The 18,444-nt window shown below is 54.6% G+C and overlaps 1 protein-coding gene across 4 annotated transcripts in view; it reads left to right on the top strand.

Annotated features, from left to right (window-relative positions):
• The window catches only part of STK32C (serine/threonine kinase 32C), a 100,230-nt gene extending 83,247 nt beyond the window's left edge, over positions 1-16,983 (top strand). For 2 of the 4 annotated variants that reach the window (XM_007964465.3, XM_038009749.2), the window contains exons 5-12: positions 320-357; positions 488-577; positions 770-873; positions 1,593-1,709; positions 3,169-3,294; positions 3,381-3,512; positions 15,300-15,367; positions 16,309-16,983. In XM_007964465.3, coding sequence (XP_007962656.1) covers positions 320-357; positions 488-577; positions 770-873; positions 1,593-1,709; positions 3,169-3,294; positions 3,381-3,512; positions 15,300-15,367; positions 16,309-16,447 — 814 coding nt within the window. In that variant the 3' untranslated portion in view covers positions 16,448-16,983. The remainder of the gene's footprint in view (positions 1-319; positions 358-487; positions 578-769; positions 874-1,592; positions 1,710-3,168; positions 3,295-3,380; positions 3,513-15,299; positions 15,368-16,308) is intronic. The other 2 variants (XM_038009750.2, XM_073019473.1) reach the window with 1 other exon arrangement.
• The last annotated feature ends 1,461 nt before the right edge of the window (positions 16,984-18,444 follow it).

Here is an 18,444-nt window from a genome sequence, read left to right as displayed (position 1 = left end):
TCGTGGAGTGGGAGGGCAGGCCCTGCCAGCAATTGCTCTTGTCCTCTGGGGCTCCAGGCCCCCTCCCAGCGTCTGGTGCCGGGTGTGTGCTGCTGTCCAGATGCCACAGGAAACAAAGTGGCTGACTTCATCGCCTCTGCCCCTACCCGGAGGTCCTAGTATCGTCCGAGGACCAAGTCAGGCTCCCAGGCCTCTGCCTCGAGTGGGTGACCGGAGGTGGGGGGGAGTGTCCTGGGGACTCCAGGAATTGTGGCAGAGGTTCCAGGGCAGAAACAGGGCAGATTTCTCAACTCACCTTCCCACTTTCTGCCCTGTCTAGAGATGTCAAGCCTGACAACATTCTCCTGGATGAGAGAGGTGGGTGGGGCTGGGTGTGGGCAGCCCAGGTGGGTGGCGGCAGGGATGGGCCTGTAGGGGGAGGGGAGTCCTGCACGCAAGGATGCGTCTCTGGTCCTGGGACAGCCACAGCTGACCCCTCTCTGCACAGGACACGCACACCTGACCGACTTCAACATCGCCACCATCGTCAAGGACGGGGAGCGGGCAACGGCGTTAGCAGGCACCAAGCCGTACATGGGTGAGCCCGAGCTGGGGTTCCAGATGGGAACTGGCTTCCTCCAGGTGGGAAGGACAAGACCTCGGTGGCTTCTCTGTCCCACCCTGGAGGCAGCCTGGTCTCGGGGTGTGGCCTCAAGGTGTCGGCCCTGTGCCCACGGGTCCAGGCTGTGATCCATTGGCAGCTCAACTGGTCCTTCTTTCTGTCGGAAAGCTCCAGAGATCTTCCACTCTTTCGTCAACGGCGGGACTGGCTACTCCTTCGAGGTGGACTGGTGGTCGTTGGGGGTGATGGCCTATGAACTGCTGCGAGGCTGGGTATGGACCCCCTGCAGCTCCCGGGTTTGGCCGCCAGGCCCCTGCTGTCTGCCCCCACCAGTGGGTGACATGAGTGCCGGGGAGGGGGGCGGCCACCCCCAGTGCCCAGGCGTGCAGGGATGTCTCCACTCTGTCTGAGGAGTCACGTTTTTAGCAAAGTGTGCAGTTGGTGATGGAATGCCTGAGCAGGGGGAGGAAGGACAGTCACCGTGGTTTCCCGGGACCGCTGCTGGGGCCTGCAAGCCGGCCTCTGGCGGGGTGGACAGGGCTGAGAACTGGCCAGCAGGGGTGCTGCTGCCTTGGAACTTGCCACAAAAAGTTTCTTTTGGGGCCCTGTGCTCTCACCCTTGTGGCCATGGCGAGGCCACTTCCTGGAGACTGGGAGGCTGGGGCCCTCTTGCAGACCATACCCCTCAGCCCTGCATAGGACCCCACCTCTGAGGAAGCTCCCTCCTGGCCCCCTGGGGCTGTTCTGCCTGAACCCAGGCCCCTGGGATCCCAGCCAGATGGGCACAGCAGCCGTGGTGCAGGACCTGGGTGCAAGCTTTATCTAACCCAGGCTCCCCGAGGCAGGTGAAGGCCAGGCTGTGCTCAGAGCTGTGCCTGCACTTGGGGTGGGGGGAGGGAGTCCTCTTAGGGTGATGCCACCTGTGTCTGGCATTGTTCTGGGTGTCCTGGGGGCCAGGAGGATCTGCCCAGCGCTGCCTCCCTGTCTCCAGAGGCCCTACGACATCCACTCCAGCAATGCTGTGGAGTCCCTGGTGCAGCTGTTCAGCACCGTGAGCGTCCAGTATGTCCCCACGTGGTCCAGGGAGATGGTGGCCTTGCTGCGGAAGGTGAGCCCCCATCCCTGAGCCTCCTTGCCCACGGAGCACCCACTTCCCTCCCTCATTCATCTGTGGCTCGGGGCACCCCCTCCAGTGCACACTGAGTGCCGCTTCCTGGCGGACACAGGTCCCTTCACTGCAGCCTGTGGGGGCCTCCACAGATGGCAGGCCCCGAGCCCCGGAAAGCAAGCTGGTGGCAGGCTCTGTGGCCCTCTCACCAGGTGCGAGCCCTACCAGGTCACTGGTGTCCTGGTGATCCCCTGAGCTGTGTCCCCAGGCACCCTCACAGCAGGCTTGTGCATCCGCCCTGCCTGTCACCACACAGGAGCTCTGAGTCAGGTCCCTGTGTCCCACGTATTGGAAGGAGGGTGTGGGGTGGGGTGGGTGGGTTCAAGCCCATGCTATCTCCGGGACGCTTTGCTCCAGTGCCTCCCAGGGAAGGTGGGCAGCCACTGCCCACTGCAAATGCCTCTCAAGGGACGTCAGCCTGGCAGGGACATGGGCAGGGGCGTGGCCATCAGTGGTGCCTCACATTTGTGATCTGGGACTAGGCCGGGGCTGTGTCTTGATTGGCCTGTGCGGCTCCCTGTTCAGAGCCTCACTGGAACACCATGGGGGATTCAGAGTCAGAGCCAGGCGCAGGCAGGACAGGGAAGGGAGCGAGTGTGCCACACGGGCCCAGCTGTCTCCCAGCTCCCATGTCTCAGGCAGGTGGGGCCTCCTGCTTTGGAATTGTAGCCAAGCGGCCTAAAGTCAGGGAGGCCTTGCCTGCCGGGGGCCTCTCCCCAGCCCTGAGAGAGCCTCTTAACTCTGCTTTAGCCCTATGAAGCTCGGCCACACCTGCCCAGGTGGTTCACAAGGTGGCACTGGGCTAGAGAGGGCCTGCGTGGGGACTGGGGATGACCCACACGCCTAAGCCCAGGCCTGGGAAACCTCGCACAGGGTCTGGGTCTGTGGCGTTTTCCCTGGAAAGACGGGAGGTGCCAGCGCTGGGATGCTGCTTCCCAGGCCACGCACGGCTGCCCCGGGCTCACCTGGGAGGTCCCATGCGGTGAAGGGAGTGGCTCTGGAATAGTTACTGTGAGGCCAGCCGTGGGCAGAGTGTTAGCTGCTAGCCAGCCCTCGGCTGCCACCTCCTGGCAAATCCCGGCAGAGCCTTCCCTGCATATCCCTCTGCTGTCCTCTGGAGCCAGGAGTTTGGGCAGCACCACTCAGATCAGGCGTCCCTTGGGCCACATGCTGAGCCAACCACAGTGCTTGGCCTGATGTCGGCACCACCCTTCCTCACGTGGCCCTGAGGTTCCTGAGCTCTGAACCTCAGGCCTGGTGGGACACTCCTCAGGGTGCCCTGACCTGGGGTGCTGGGCTATTCCATGCTGGTGGGCTGTGGGCCCTGGCTGGGGGTGCCGGGCTATTCCGTGCTGGTGGGCTGTGGGCCCTGGGCCCTCTAACTCATGCCTGGTTGCAGCTCCTCACTGTGAACCCCGAGCACCGGTTCTCCAGCCTCCAGGACATGCAGGCGGCCCCTGCGTTGGCCGGTGTGCTGTGGGGCCATCTGAGCGAGAAGAGGGTGGAGCCGGACTTCGTGCCCAATGTAAGCCTGTGGGCAGCTCAGTGGGGGGACCCTGGGCTGGACGTGGCGTCATCCACGGGCCGGGCTCAGCACCCATCCCTCTGTAGAAAGGCCGTCTGCACTGCGACCCCACCTTCGAGTTGGAGGAGATGATCCTGGAATCCAGGCCCCTGCACAAGAAGAAGAAGCGCTTGGCCAAGAACAAGTCCCGGGACAACAGTAGGGACAGCTCCCAGTCCGTGAGTGCCGGGGCAGGCTCAGGGCACGGTGGCGGGCTGGGCTTGGGGCTCCTCTCCACCACTGAGCAAGGCGTGTAGAGACTCCTGGCAGCCCACACATCTTGGAAGTCCAGACCGTTTCCTGAAGTCCTGAGAAGGCCAGAGACCTCCCTTCTGCATTTCCCAGCTCCCACCTCGCTCCTATGAAGCAGCTGGGCAGGGACAACCAGGGCTGGGGTTGTGAGTGCACGGGGACGGCCATATGAAGCCTTCAGGCTTGCCCAGGTGTGCTGGAATTGGTTGTGTGTGTGCGGGGACAGCCACATGAAGCCCTCACACTCACCCAGGTGCACCGGCTTTGGTTGTGTGTGCGGGGACAGCCACGTGAAGCCCTCACACTCACCCAGGTGCACCGGCTTTGGTTGTGTGTGCGGGGACAGCCACGTGAAGCCCTCACACTCACCCAGGTGCACCGGCTTTGGTTGTGTGTGCGGGGACAGCCACGTGAAGCCCTCACACTCACCCAGGTGTTTCGGCTTTGGTTGTGTGTGCAGGGACGGCCATGTGAAGCCCTCACACTCACCCAGGTGTGTTGGCTTTGGTTGTGTGTGCAGGGACGGCCACGTGAAGCCCTCACACTCACCCAGGTGTGCTGGTGTTGGTTGTGTGTGTGGGGACGGCCACGTGAAGCCCTCACACCCAGGCATGCTGGTGTTCTGGGGCCACCAGGACAGGTAACCACGAATCAGGTGGATGAAGAACAGCAGCGCGTCGTCTCCGAAAAGGATCTGAGTTGTAATGAAATGGTCTCCCACACAGCTGGCTGTGTGTGATCTGCTCTTTGTCTCCTGCAGCTCCCCTGTCTTGGTAATTGGCTCTGTCTAGGCAGCGGGCATGGTGAACCCATTGGGCAGTTACGTGATGATCTCACAGTTTCTGTAAACCGGAAGTCCGGGCATGGTGTAGCTCTCCCCCTGCTTCTGGGTCCCACCAGCGTGTAAGCTAATACTGACTGAGGTCGTGGTCTCGTCAAGGATTTGATGGGTGCTGTGGTTGGAATGTTTCCCCTAAAACTCATGTTGAACTTTGTTTCTTATTGTGGTGGTGGTAGAGATGGGACTTTTGGGGGCTGATGGGGCCACGTAGGTTCTTCCAGCATGGGTGGGGCTAATGCTGTTGTAAAAGGGTGACTTTAGTCCTCTTTTGAGTCTTTGCTCCTCTGCCATGTGAGGACATGGTGTTCCCAATGTGGACGTGGTTTGTGTTCTGTGTGAACGTGATATTCACAATAGAGCATCAACAGGCTCCCTTTTAATCAGGAGATTTAAAAAAGAAATAAAAAGACGTTGTTGTCTCATGGTTTGGAGGCCTGAGTCCATAGTTAAGATGTCAGGAAAGGGAGGGAAACCAGTCCTTGCCCCTTGAACCTCCGACAGAGGCTGCCTTGGCCTAGACACATCCCCCCAGCCCCTGCTTCCGCTGCCGCGTGGGGTCTGCCTGTGTGTGCATCTCCACCTCCTCCCCTCTTCTCATAAGGACACCTGGCATTGGATTTAGGGCCCACCCTGATCCAGTATGGCCCCATCTTATCTTGATGATATCTGCAAAGACTTCACTTCCAAATGAGGTCACATTCACAGGTACCCAGGATTAGAACTTGAATGTATCATTTTGGGGACTTAGTTTGGCCCATACCACCAGGATGTGACTGATACTCACCAACGAGTAGCTACAGTTATGTGTTGATGTCAGGGTGACAGTGATGACCCTGGGTCCCTCGGTGGTCCCGTTGCCCCTGGGTCTGCCTCAGCCTGTGGTGGATGTTCTGGGAAACTCTCATGCCCAGGATGAGGTACGAGCCCTCATGGGAGACTCAGGGACGGACAGTGTGCAGAGCCCAGCTGGCCATGCTGAGATCCCAGGAGGCTCTAGGTGGGAACAGGTGAGGCCAGGCACTCATGAGCAGGAGGAGCTAGGCTTTGTCTTGGGTTGGTTGTGGGGAGATGTTTTGGCTGGAGGGTGATAGGTGTTCTGAAAGGAAAGCATCACTCCAAAAAAAAGTCCCACTGTTAACTTGAGGCTGAGAGAGGTTTTTGGAAACAGCTTTATTTTGGTATAATTCACATTCCATACAATAGACAATGCACCCACGTAAAGTAGATAATTCTGTGGTTTTTAATATAGTCACAGGGCTGTGCATCCTCCACCACAATCTGATTTTAGAACCTTTTAACGTGCTGTAAGAGAAAGACGCCACCTGTTAGCAGTCACACCCCATCCCCTTTCCTCCCCTCCCCTGGCAGCCACGAAGCTGCTTTCCGTCTCTGTCGGTTTGCCTGCTGTGGGTGTTTCATGGAAGTGGAGTTACACACTATGGGGTCTTTGCGGCTGGCTTCTTTCACTTCGCAGGATGCTTTTGAGGTCCATCCCTGTCAGTACTTAATTCCTGTTGATGGCTGAGTAATATTCCACATATATATCACCTTTCCCTTATCCAGTCATCAGTTGATGAGTATTTGTTCTTTTCACTTGTTAACATTTTTCATTATTATGAATAATGCTGCTGTGAACATTCGCGTACAAGTCTTTGTGTGGATATGTACTTTTATTTTTGGGGGGCGCATACCTAGGCGTGAGCCTGCTGGGTCATATGTGACTCTCTGCTTCATGTTTGGAGGAAACACCTACCCTTTTCTATAGCAGGTGTGCCATTTTATGCCCCTACGAGCAGTGTGTGAGGGTGGTAATTTCTCCATATACTTGCCAAGTCTTGTTATTGTCTGGTTTAATTTTTTTTTAAATTATAGGTATCTTAGTGTGCAGTGATTGTGTGGCTATGATTTGCATTTCTCTGATGATGCTGAACATCTTTTGAGGTGTTTTATCAGGTATGGTGTCTACAGAAATGTCTATTCAAAATTTTTAAAATTTTTATTGTCTTTTTTTAGTCTACTCTGACAATGTATTTTAATTGGCATATTTTATTTTAGTTTATGGTGTTTTTAGAGACAGGGTCTGGCTTTATTACCAAAACTGGAGTGCAGTGGTGCAATGATGGCTCACTTCAGCCTTGATTTCCTGGGCTCAAGTGATTCTCCCTGCCCCAGTCACTAGAATAGCTGGAACTGTAGGTGTGTGCCCCCACACCTGGCTCATTTGAAAAAAATTTTATTGAAGAGACAGGGTCTCATTATGTTGTTCAGGTTGGTCTCAAACTCTTAGAGTCTTCCCACCTAAGTCTCCCAAAATGCTGGGATTACAGACGTGAGCCACTGTGCCTGACCTAATTGGTGTATTTTAGACCATTCACATTTAAAGTGACCATGGAGGCTGAGGCAAGAGGACTGTTTGAGTCCAGGAGTTTGAGACCAGCCTGGGCAACAAGGTGAGACCCATCTGTATTAGTTTATTTTCACGCTGCTAATAAAGGCATACCTGAGACTGGGTAATTTATACAGGAAAAAGGTTTAATGGACTTACAGTTCCACACGGCTGCGGAGGCCTCACAATCATGGTGGAAGGCAAGGAGGAGCAAGTCACATCTTACATGGATGGCGGCAGGCACAGAGAGAGCTTGTGCAGGGAAGCTTTTGTTTTTAAAACCATTGGATCTCATGAGACTCATTCACTGTCATGGCAACAGCACAGGAAAGACCCGTCCCCATAATTCAATGACTTCCCACCAGGTTCCTCCCACGACACATGGAATTGTGGGAGTCACAATTCAAGCTGAGATTTGGGTGGGGACACAGCCAAACCTTCTCATTCTTCCCTGGCCACTCCCAAATCTCATGTCCACACATCTCAAAACCAATCATGCCTTCCCAGCAGTCCCCCATAGTCTTAACTCATTTCAGCATTCACTCAAAAATCCACAGTCCAATGTCTCATCTGAGACAAGGTAAGTCCCTTCTGCCTATGAGCCTGTAAAATCAAAAGCAAGTGACTTCCTAGATACAATGGGGGTAAAGGCATTGGGTAAATACAGCCATTCCAAATGGGAGAAATTGGCCAAAACAAAGGGGCTACATGCCCCATGCAAGTCTGAAATCCAGTAGGGCAGTCAAATCTTAAAGCTTCAAAATGAACTCCTTTGACTCCATGTCTCACATCCAGGTCATGCTGATGCAAGAGTTGGGTTCCCATGGTCTTAGGCAGCTCTGCCTTTGTGGCTCTGCAGGGTACAGTCTCCCTGCCGGCTGCCTTCATGGGCTGGCACTGAATGTCTGTGGCTTTTCCAGGTGCTCAGTGCAAGCTGTTGGTGGATATACCATTCCGGAGTCTAGAGGATGGTGGCCCTCTTCTCAGCTCCACTAGGCAGTGCCCCAGTGGGGACTCTGTGTAGGGGTACCGACCCCACATTTCCCTTCTGCATTGCCGTAGCAGAGGTTCTCCATGAGGGCCCCAACCCTGCAACAAACTTCTGCCTGGACATCCAGGTGTTTCCATACATCCTCTGAAATGTAGGTGGAGGTTCCCAAACCTCAATTCTTGACCTCTGTGCACCTGCAGGCTCAATACCACATGGAAGCTACCACAGCTTGGAGCTTGTACCCTCTGAAGCCATGGCCTTGGACCTTTTTAGTCATAGCTGGAGCAGCTGGGATGCAGAGCAGCAAGTCCCTAGACTGCACATAGCAGAGGGACCCTGGATCTAGCCCATGAAACAATTTTTTTCCTCCTAGGCCTCTGGGTCCGTGATGGGAGGGGCTGCCACAAAGGTCTGTGACATGCCCTGGAGACATTTTCCCCATTGTCTTAGTGATTAATATTCAGTTCCTTGTTACTTATGTAAATTTCTCCTCAGAAAATGGGGGGTTTTTTTCTTTTTTTCTTTTTTTTTTTTTTTTTGAGACAGTCTTGCTCTGTCACCCAGGCAGGAGTGCAGTGGCACAATAGCGGCTCATTGCTGCTGCAAACTCCGCCTCCTGAGTTCAAGTGATTCTCCTGTCTCAGCCTCCCAAGTAGCTGGGATTACAGTCATGCACCACCACACCCAGTTTATTTTTATATTTTAAATAGAGACAGGGTTTCACCATGTTGGCCAGTCTGGCCTCGAACTCCTGACCTCAGGTGATCTGCCCGCCTTAACCTCCCAAAATGCTAGGATTACAGGCATGAGCCACCATGCCCAGCCAGGATTTTCTTTTCTATTACATTGTCAGGTTGCAAATTTTCTGAACTTTTATGCTCTGTTTTCTTTTTAAAATGGAATGCCTTTAACAGCACCTAAGTCACCTCTTGAATGCTTTGCTGCTTAGAAATTTCTTCTGCCACGTACCCTAAATCATCTCTCTCAAATTCAAAGTTCCACAAATCTCTAGGGCAGGGGCAAAATGCCGCCAGTCTCTTTGCTTAAAGCATAACAAGCGTCACCTTTGCTCCAGTTCGCAACAAGTTCCTCATCTCCATCTGAGACCACCTCAGCCTGGACTTATTGTCCATATCATTATCAGCATTTTGGTCAAAGCCATTCAACAAGTCTTTAGGAAGTTCCAAACTTTCCTACATTTTCCTGTCTTTTTCTGAGTCCTCCAGACTGTTACAGCCTCTGCCTGTTACCCAGTTTTAAAAAGTTTCTTCCACATTTTGGGTATCATTTCAGCAGCACCCTACTTTACTGGTACCAATTTTCTGTATTAGTCTGTTTTCATGCTGCTAATAAACACATACCTGAGACTGGGTAATTTATACAGGAAAAAGGTTTAATGGACTTACAGTTCCACACGGCTGGGGAGGCCTCACAATCATGGTGGAAGGCAAGGAGGAGCAAGTCACATCTTACATGGATGGCGGCAGGCAAAGAGAGAGCTTGTGCAGGGAAACTTTTGTTTTTAAAACCATCAGATCTCATGAGACTCATTCACTATCATGACAACAGCACAGGAAAGACCCGCCCTCATAATTCAATGACTGCCCACCAGGTTCCTCCCACGACAAGTAGGAATTGTGGGAGTTACAATTCAAGCTGAGATTGGGGTGGGGACACAGCCAAACCTTATCACCAGTTCTATAAAATACTTAAAAAATTAGCCAGGTGTAACAGTGCATGCCTGTAGTCCCAGTGACTTGAGAGGCTGAGGGGAGAGGATTGGTTGAGCCCAGGAGTTTGAGACCAGGCTGGGCAACATGGCAAGATCCTGTCTCTACCCAAAAATTTAAAATTAGCTGGGTGTGGTGGGACACACCTGTGATACCAGCTACACAGGAGGCTGAGGCAGGAGGATTGCGTGAGCCCAGGAGTTCAAGGCTGCAGTGAGCTATGGTCATGCCCCTGCACTCCAGCCTGGGTAACAGAGAGACACACTGTCTCGTAAATAAATAAGTGATCAATGATAAATTCAATATGATATCTACCATATTTATAAGTGTAATCTATTTGTTGTTCCTTCTTTTTTCCTTATTTTTCTGCTTTTTCTGGTTTTAATTAAGCATTTTATAGGATTGTAGTTTATCTCCTCTCCTAGCCTATTAATTATACTTCTTTTTGAAATATATTTAGTGGTTGGCCTGGACATTACAGTATACCTTTAGCATACAGACTGCCTTCACCTGACACTCTGCCCCCTCGTGTGCAGTGGGATGCCTTGTGATGGCACCTCTCATGCATTCCTCCTGTTCCTGATGACATTGCTGTCATTCATTTCCTTTATCTGTATGCTATAATTGCTCACTATGCTATAAATGCTCACTACGTTGTTACTACTGTTATTTTAAACAGTTATGTTTTGGATCAATTCAGAAAAATTTAAAATTTCATTTTACCTTTATTCATTCCTCCTCCAAAGTGCCTCCTTTCTTTATGTAGACCCAAGTTGCTGACCTAAATCATTTTCCTCCCCCTGAAGAACTTTGTTTAACATGTCTTATAGGACAGGTCTAACAGAGATGAATTCCTTCGCTTTATGTTTGTCCAAAAAGGTCTTTATTTTTATTTCACCTTTAAAGAATAATTTCACTGGATATAGAATTCTGGCTTGGTAGGTTTTTTACCTTCAACACTTTAAATATTTTACTCCACTCTCTTCTTGCTTATGTGATTTCTAACAAGCAGTCTGCTCTAATTCTTTTTCTGTAAGTAGAATTCCTCCCCACCCTCCACCCCCAGCGCCTTTCAAGATTTTCTCTTTGGTTTTCTGCACTTTGAGTAATGATATGCCTAGGTGCAGATTTTTTTTGATATATTCTTTCTGCTTGGTGTTCTCTGAGCTTCTTGGATCTGTGGTTTGGTGTCTGTCATTAATTTCAGAAAATGCCCAGTCATTATTATTTCAAATATTCTGTTCTCTTTCTCTTCTGCTGGAAATCCAATTATGCTTGTGTGGTGCCTTTTGAAATTGTCCCGCAGCTCTTGGATATTCTGTTCATTTTTTTCACTCCTTTTTTTTCCTCTTTGCATTTCAGTTTGAGAATTTTCTGTTGACATTTCTTCAAGCTCATAGATTCCTTCCTCATCTGGATCCAGTCTACTGAGGAACCATCAAAGGCATCCTCATTTCTGTTACAGTGTTTTCTATTTCCAGCATTTCCTTTTGATCCCTCCTTGGAGTTTCCATCTCTTTGCTTACATTGCCCGTCTGTTCCCCATCTGTTCTTGCATACTCTTCCCTTAGAGCCCTTACCATATTAATCACAGTTATTTTAAATTTCCTGTTTGATAATTCCAACCTGGGTGCCATATCTGGATCCATTCTAATGTGTGCATTGTCTCTTCACACTGTTTTTTTCCTTAAGACCTTGCAGTCTGCCTTGTAATGTTTGTTGAAAGCCAGACATGATGCATCTGGTAATAAGAGCTGAAGTAGATGGGCCTTTAGTGTGAGGTTTATGTTTATGTTATTAGGCCAGGTTTGGGGCAGGGTTTAATGTCTGCTGTAGCTGTGGGTACCAGAGGCTTCACATTTGTTTTCATTTCCTCGGTTGCCCTTGGGCTTCCCTATATCATCATCCTCATTGAGAGTCTGCATTTTGTGGCCCCATCTGCTGGAATCCCTGTCACTGCAGAAGCCCTGTGGGTGTGTTGAGAAGGTGGCAGGGAGGGAACTGTTCCACAGTCTGTGACCAAATGTCAGTTTCGGGGGCCTGTGCCCCTTCACAGTTGTTGATTTGCTCTTCCCCTCCCCTTAGGTGAGACAGGCTAAAGCGGGGTACAGGCTGAAAAACAGTCTTCCCCCAGTGAGATAAGCCTTTCCTTTGGAGAGCAAATTCCGTTTGCTGTGGAGAATGCTCCAGGTATATTTCACAGCGGTGACTGTCCCCATCCCATGCCAGAGCCAGGAAGGGATTGTCCTTGGCTTCATTAAGACCTGGCAGGGTTCCTGGAGGGGAAATCCACAAAAGGTTGGGGGGCCTATAAGACTGCAGCCCGGGAGTTCTGCATACAGCCTTGGCTGTGACTCTGCTCACCTGTCTCTGTAGACTTGGGGGTCGCAGCGGTGCTTTGACCTCAGCTCTCTGATGAGTCCAGGAAAAGTCATTGATTTTCATTAGTTCATCATTTTTCCTGTTGCAGGGATGGGAATGAGGCCTTCCACATCGTTCACGGCAGAGCAGAAGCCAGAAGTCCTTGCTTGTCTTTGTGTTTCTTCGTAAGAGTTTGTATTTTATTTCCTGGACGCAGGTGTCTGGTCAGACAGGTGATTGGCAGACGTTTTCTCCTGTTCCGTGGGCTATTTTTTCTCTTGCTTGAGGGCATCATTTGCAGCAGCGAAGTCTTGGACCTTGACGTTGTCCAACGTGGCGATTTCCTCCTCGGCTACGTGGACCTTGACGTTGTCCAACGTGGCGATTTCCTCCTCGGCTACGTGGACCTTGACGTTGTCCAACGTGGCGATTTCCTCCTCGGCTACGTGGACCTTGACGTTGTCCCACGTGGCGATTTCCTCCTCGGCTACATGGACCTTGACGTTGTCCCACGTGGCGATTTCCTCCTCGGCTACTGTGCTTTGTCTAAGGATCCATCACCTCAGCTGAGGTCACGGGGATTCACTCCCACACTTCCTTCTAAGTATCGTATAGTTTCAGCTCTTGCGTTTAGCTGCGTGATTGATTTTGAGTTAATTTTTATGAACAATGTCAGGTGAGGGTCCAGCTTCATTCTCTCATCAGTGGATATCGGACTGTCCCAGCATCGTTTGCTGGAAAGACGATTCTTTCCCCATTGAATTGCTTTTGACATCACACCTTGTTTTTTGACTTGCCATTTTGTTGCATTGGTCCAGATGTCTGCCCTATGCCGGGACCCCACCATCTTGATAACTGCAGCTTTGTAGCAAGCTTTCAAATCAGGTTCTGTGAATCCCCCGATTTTGTTCTTTTTGGACATTATTTGACTATTCTGGGTCCCTTGCATTTCCACTGAATGCTGAGGGGTTTGACAATTGCATCTGAGCTGCCCAGCAGGTTTGTGACGGTGTTAGGGCCTGAAGCCTGGTCCATTTCCCAGGCCCCTCATCGCTGTGGGTGACATCTGGGGTCCGATGCTGTGTCTCAGCACGTGTGCAGGCACCACGGGTGCCCTGAGACGGGGATTCCTGGTCAAGTTACTCAGAAAGTGCATCCAGGAGAGACCCCTGCCCCCCACTGCCTGTGGGATGGGAGATACCAGCAGAGCTTGGCTTCCTTTTTTTTTTTTTTTGAGGCGGAGTCTTGCTCTGTCACCCGGGCCGGAGTGCAGTGGCCAGATCTCAGCTCACTGCAAGCTCCGCCTCCCGGGTTTATGCCATTCTCCTGCCTCAGCCTCCCGAGTAGCTGGGACTACAGGCACGTGCCACCTCACCCAGCTAGTTTTTTGTATTTTTTAGTAGAGACAGGGTTTCACCGTGTTAGCCAGGATGGTCTCGATCTCCTGACCTCGTGATCCGCCCATCTCGGCCTCCCGAAGTGCTGGGATTACAGGCTTGAGCCACCACACCCGGCCGGCTTTCAAGCAGAAATCCAGAAACCCTGTGGGGAGCGGCTTCAGCCTTCAGGGGACCCGGGAGCATCACCTGTGACTCAAGAGGTCCCTGCCCTGAGGGAGCTGGGCTTTCAAACGCTCACACCCACCAGTCATGAGCGAAGGGCCCCTCTGTGGCCCGCTGGCTCTGTGTGTGCTGGCAAAGGGCTCCAGCCACCCAAGGAAGAGGCACAGGCAGGGCCGTCAGAGGAAGGGCAGGGCAGATCCGGGCCAGGCACAGACCCCACCATGGCATCCTGCTGGGAGCGCTCCACACACCTTGGGAGTCCCTGTGGAAAAGGGTCGTGCTCGCACATCTCGGTGACTCACAGCCCGGCTTAGGCGCCGCTCAGAGCCACCTCTTTCAGATGTTTCTGGAGCAGCTCCTCAGGCTTCTGGTGACCTCTCTGCCTAGGAAAACGTGGCTGTAGACGTTGCAGGATGACCAGCAGCCCCTGCCACTGGGCTGCACACAGGGCCATGTCGGGCGCTCACATTCTGCATCCCTGGTGCCCACCCCAGCCCCTCCCACCCTGTGTCGCTGTGGATTGCAAGATCCCGGTGGCTCAGTCGGACCTTCATCCTGGGAGGCGGAGTTGGCAGTGAGCCAAGATCACGCCACTGCACTCCAGCCTGGGTGACAGAGCAAGACCAAAAATAGGATCCATGGATAGCGGGCAAGAGTGTCCAGGTGGTTGAGGCACAGACGACACTGACAGGGAAGAGACCCCTCAGCCCTGGGTGGGGCCGTGAAAGCATGCTGTTGTCCATCTGGAGTGAACGCAGACTGTTGTCACACACTGCATAACGACGCTTCCTTCACTGGCCAGTCGCGTGGGATGGTGGTCCCGTAAGATGGAAACGCTGGATTTTGCTATACCTTTTGTATGTCTAGATAGGGGTGAGTGTTCTCGTGTGTCTAGATTGGGGTGAGCGTTCTTGTGTGCACCCACTCACACGTCCCCTCCGGCCTTCAGAGCCCAGCACCCTCCCTCGCAGGGCCTTGGCTGTGACATGGGTGACTTCCTGAGCCTGTGGATCTGAAGTTCTGTGGTCCTCAAAAGTGCGCATCCTCTCGCCTCAGCTGCAGATGGGGGCCCTTTTAATGCTGCCCCGAGGCCTGCGACTCCCTGCACTTTCCATTGTGACTTGACTGATCTGGGTCTGTCATTTGCTCACACATTGGTAGTGACCAGTGACCGACGTCACCATCCAAGTCCGTGGTCACCATAATGATGCTTTCCCCACACCACGCCAGCGCTGAGTGACCAGCACCCCCTCCACCCCACCCACACCCTCCCGACCCCTGTGTCTTGGGAAGTGGTCCTGCTGCCTGAAGGAAGTAGTCCTGCCTGCCCATCACACACCACCAAGGGTGGGTCCTGCGAGGGGCAGACTCAGTCCACAAACCTGTCCTGAGGGCTTGCTTCTCAGACAGCCCTGGTTCCAAGATTCTCTGGGCAGGGCCCCAGAAGCAGGCCTGGGATGGGCTTGTGTGCTGTGATGAGGGGCTGGGAGAAGCTGGTATGAGACAGGAAAGGCCTGGCAAGGGAGTGGTTTCCAGCAAAGTCCCGCAGAGAACAGCTTCCACCTGGTCCTGCAGACCCCACGGAGCAAGTCCAAGCCATCCCCCCTGAGGCAAGGGAGCTGGGCCTTGGCATCCCTCGGGGCTTGGGTGAATCACCCGCGGAGATACGAGCTCCCCGGCAGTCTGGCTCCTGGAGGGCCGGGATGCTTCAACAGCCCAGAGACCATTGTCCAAAGAAAGCCACAGGTGGACGCCGGATGGGGATGCCCAGACACTCACTTGAGGGCAGTGGGCGGAACCTGGACAGTGTCCCCCACACTCACATGTGCCTTTCTGTCCACAGGAGAATGACTATCTTCAAGACTGCCTTGATGCAATCCAGCAAGACTTCGTGATTTTTAACAGAGAAAAGTGAGTGTGTTGGGGGTGGGTGGGCATGGTGGCAGAGAGGAGGAAAATGGGGCTAAGGTTTAAGGTTTTCCTGGCTACGTGAGCTGGCAACTGTGGGCCTGGGGTGTGTGGCCCCACTCTCACACAAGCCCTGAGATCCTGCAGCCACATGACCTCTGTGGGCCTGGGGTGCACGGCCCCACTCTCTTTGGGGACTCTGAGCAGCAGCTGTGGGGGGAAGCGGCAGGAGGCCCCTGCCAGGCTCTGGCATGTCTGAGCTCCACGCGGGACCTGTGGCTGGAATCTGGGGAGAGACTCGTCGTCTGCCCAGGTGAGGGGTGGTGACTTCCTAGGAGGCCCCATCAGAGCCACATCAACTCCCCCACCCAGGCACACTCTGTCTCTCACCTCTCCTGAGTGTCAGGCCCTAGAGGACAGAAGGGCACAGATGACTAGCAGCAGGCAAGGCAGGCCAGAAATAGCAGCAGCTGCCACCTTGGGGCCCAAGGGAGGATGGATGCCCCCTCTGCCTGTGCAGGGCCAGGAGGGCCTCCTGGAGGAGGTGTGTCTGAGCTCTTGTGGGCAGAACATGCAGGGCGTGTGCAGACAGATGAGGGCACTGGCTGGCACCCCGGGGATCAGACCATCGGGTGAAGAATGAGGCTCAGCCGAGCCTTGTTCCCAAGTCACTGACCTGTGGCACCTGCAAAGAATAAGGCCTTTCGGCTTCTGGCTGGAAACACCCCGAGCCTTGCCAGTGTGCTCGCGTGCCGCTACCCGCCCCCAGGCTCCCTGCCGCACCCAGTGTGTTGGGAGCCTGGCCTTTCCAGCAGACACCCAGCCTGTGGTCCATCTTGGGCATCCACGCCATGGCCTGTCCCGTGAGCCTGTGGGCAGGTCATGGGACCGTGAGGCCAGGGAGGTGGGGGCATAACGCCCTCTGTATGTTCCTGCCACCCCAGGTTGAAGAGGAGCCAGGACCTCCCGAGCGAGCCTCTCCCCGCCCCTGAGCCCAGGGATGCTGCGGAGCCCGTGGAGGACGAGGAACGCTCTGCCCTTCCCATGTGCGGCCCCATCTGCCCCTCGGCTGGGAGCGGCTAGGCCGGGATGCCCGTGATCCTTACCCCTTGGGCTGCTTTGGAGACTCGGCTGCCAGAGGGCAGGCCATGGGCCGAGGCCTGGCATTCACGTTCCCACCCAGCAGCCTGGCTGGCAGTGCCCACAGTGCCCGGACACATTTCACACCTTGGGCTCGTGGTGCTGCAGGGGACAAGAGGCTGTGGGTGCAGCAGACGCCTGTGGAGGGCAGCAAGGAGGGCATTGCCTGTGGGCCCCCGAGACCCGCCTGGATGGAGGAAGCGCTGCTGGGCACTCTCTCACCACTCATGGGGGGCCGGGGCCATGGATGAGACAGGAGTCTTTGTCCCCACTCAGCTCGAGGCTGTGCACAGCCCCCCTCACAAGGTGAGCCCTTGCAGAGCAGGCCGCGGGTGTCCCAGGCTTGGCTCGGTTCTTGGAGGTCAGGGGCACGGGTTGGGGGTAGTGGGTGGGGAGGTGAGTGTTTTCTAGAGATTCGCACTGCCCCAGCAATTTCTGTATCGTTTTCACCTCTGAGAATTACAATGTGAGAACCGCTTGGTGTTGCATATTCTGCGCATGTCCTGTGCCTGCCTGGCCATCAGGCCCGTGCCTGCAGTTTCTGGTTGGCCTGGACTTAAGGCAGCCAGTCGGGGGGCAGCTCCTCAGGGCAGAGGCCCCCAGAGTTCCAGGACCATGGCCTTGGGGTGGGTGCCTGTCTCCGTGGCCCTGGAGCCATAAGGCTGTGGAAGGCAGAGACGGTGCTGGAGGCAGAGGAGCCCAGGACAGCCCGTGCACAGGGGAGCCACTGCAGTACTGGGCAGTGCTTGGCCCTCCGTAAAGGGACACACCCCTCTCGCTGCGGCTGAGTGGTTCTGTCGTTGGAACTGAAACTGGGTAAACGGCCTGTGCGCTTCTCTCTGGTCTCGCTGGAGGAGGAGCCCGTCAGCCCAGAGCTCCAGACAGGCCTGTGCTGGTTTCCTCTGGGGGAATGGGTGTGTCAGGTCTGTGCCCCCTCCCGGGACAGCGGCCATGGTGGACATGTGCCTAGACCCGTGTCCACGAGCCCCGCTGAACCCCTGGCAAATGGGGCCTTCCCGTCCTTGACTGAGCTGTGAGAGGACAACAGCCAAAGAACATTTGGGGAAGAACCGGCCGTGCCAGGAGCAGAGTGAGAAGCCTGAGGGGAGAGAACGCAGCTTCCCGCCCCCCACCCACCCCTGTCCACTGAATCAGGGCAGGAATTAGCCTTCCAGCCCTCAGCAGCTCACATGGGGGACACGACACCCAAGTCACTACCAGGAAGGGTGGCCTGGTCCCTGCGACGGCCCAGAGGCTCCGTGTGCTCGGTGGAAGTCTGGTGATGTCAGAGACGGGCTCGGGGGAAGGACAGGTGTGGGGGTTTGTATAAGTGCATTTGGGGCACATGACAGGGTGGTGCACCTTGTCCTTCTCCGAGACACTGGTGGGGTCTGGGTGCTGTCTGACCCACGCTGGGGCAGAGCAGGAGATGCTGGTGTGGGGGACGTCAGCTCCCCTATCTGGGCCCGAGGGAGCCCCAGGAAGGAAATGCTGAGGGCCCAGGGCCACCTCCAGGGCTGCTGCCTGGGCTCTGCACAGCTTAATGAGAAGCCCAGGGTCAGAGATGGGCCCACCTGTGGTCCCCCAGAGACCATAGCAGGACATTCTCCATCACCATTGGTGCATGGGCAGGGGCCAGAGAACCGGCGGCATGAGGTGAGTCCCTGGCCCTCTGTGCTCGTCGGCCAGCAGTGAGTGCCCAGTGACTGTGGCCAGGCCCTGCTCTTGGGGTGAGGACAACCATCTGGAAGCGTCTACACTCTTTTCATGAGACACGGCATGTGCCAGCACTGCAGTCACGACCTTAGGGGGCTCAGGTCAGAGCCTCACAGCTGCCCGGCCTTGAGTGCTGGGCCTGCGTCTGTGGGCAGCGGTGTGGCAGTGGTGTGTGCTTCGCTTCCACACACTCCCGTGCATGCTGCCCAGCCTTCTGGGGCAGC

Source organism: Chlorocebus sabaeus, chromosome 9 (genome assembly GCF_047675955.1).
Source record: "Chlorocebus sabaeus isolate Y175 chromosome 9, mChlSab1.0.hap1, whole genome shotgun sequence".
NCBI lineage: Eukaryota > Metazoa > Chordata > Mammalia > Primates > Cercopithecidae > Chlorocebus > Chlorocebus sabaeus.
The sequence above is the reverse complement of the archived record's forward strand: the minus strand, read 5'-3'. Positions and strand labels throughout refer to the sequence as shown.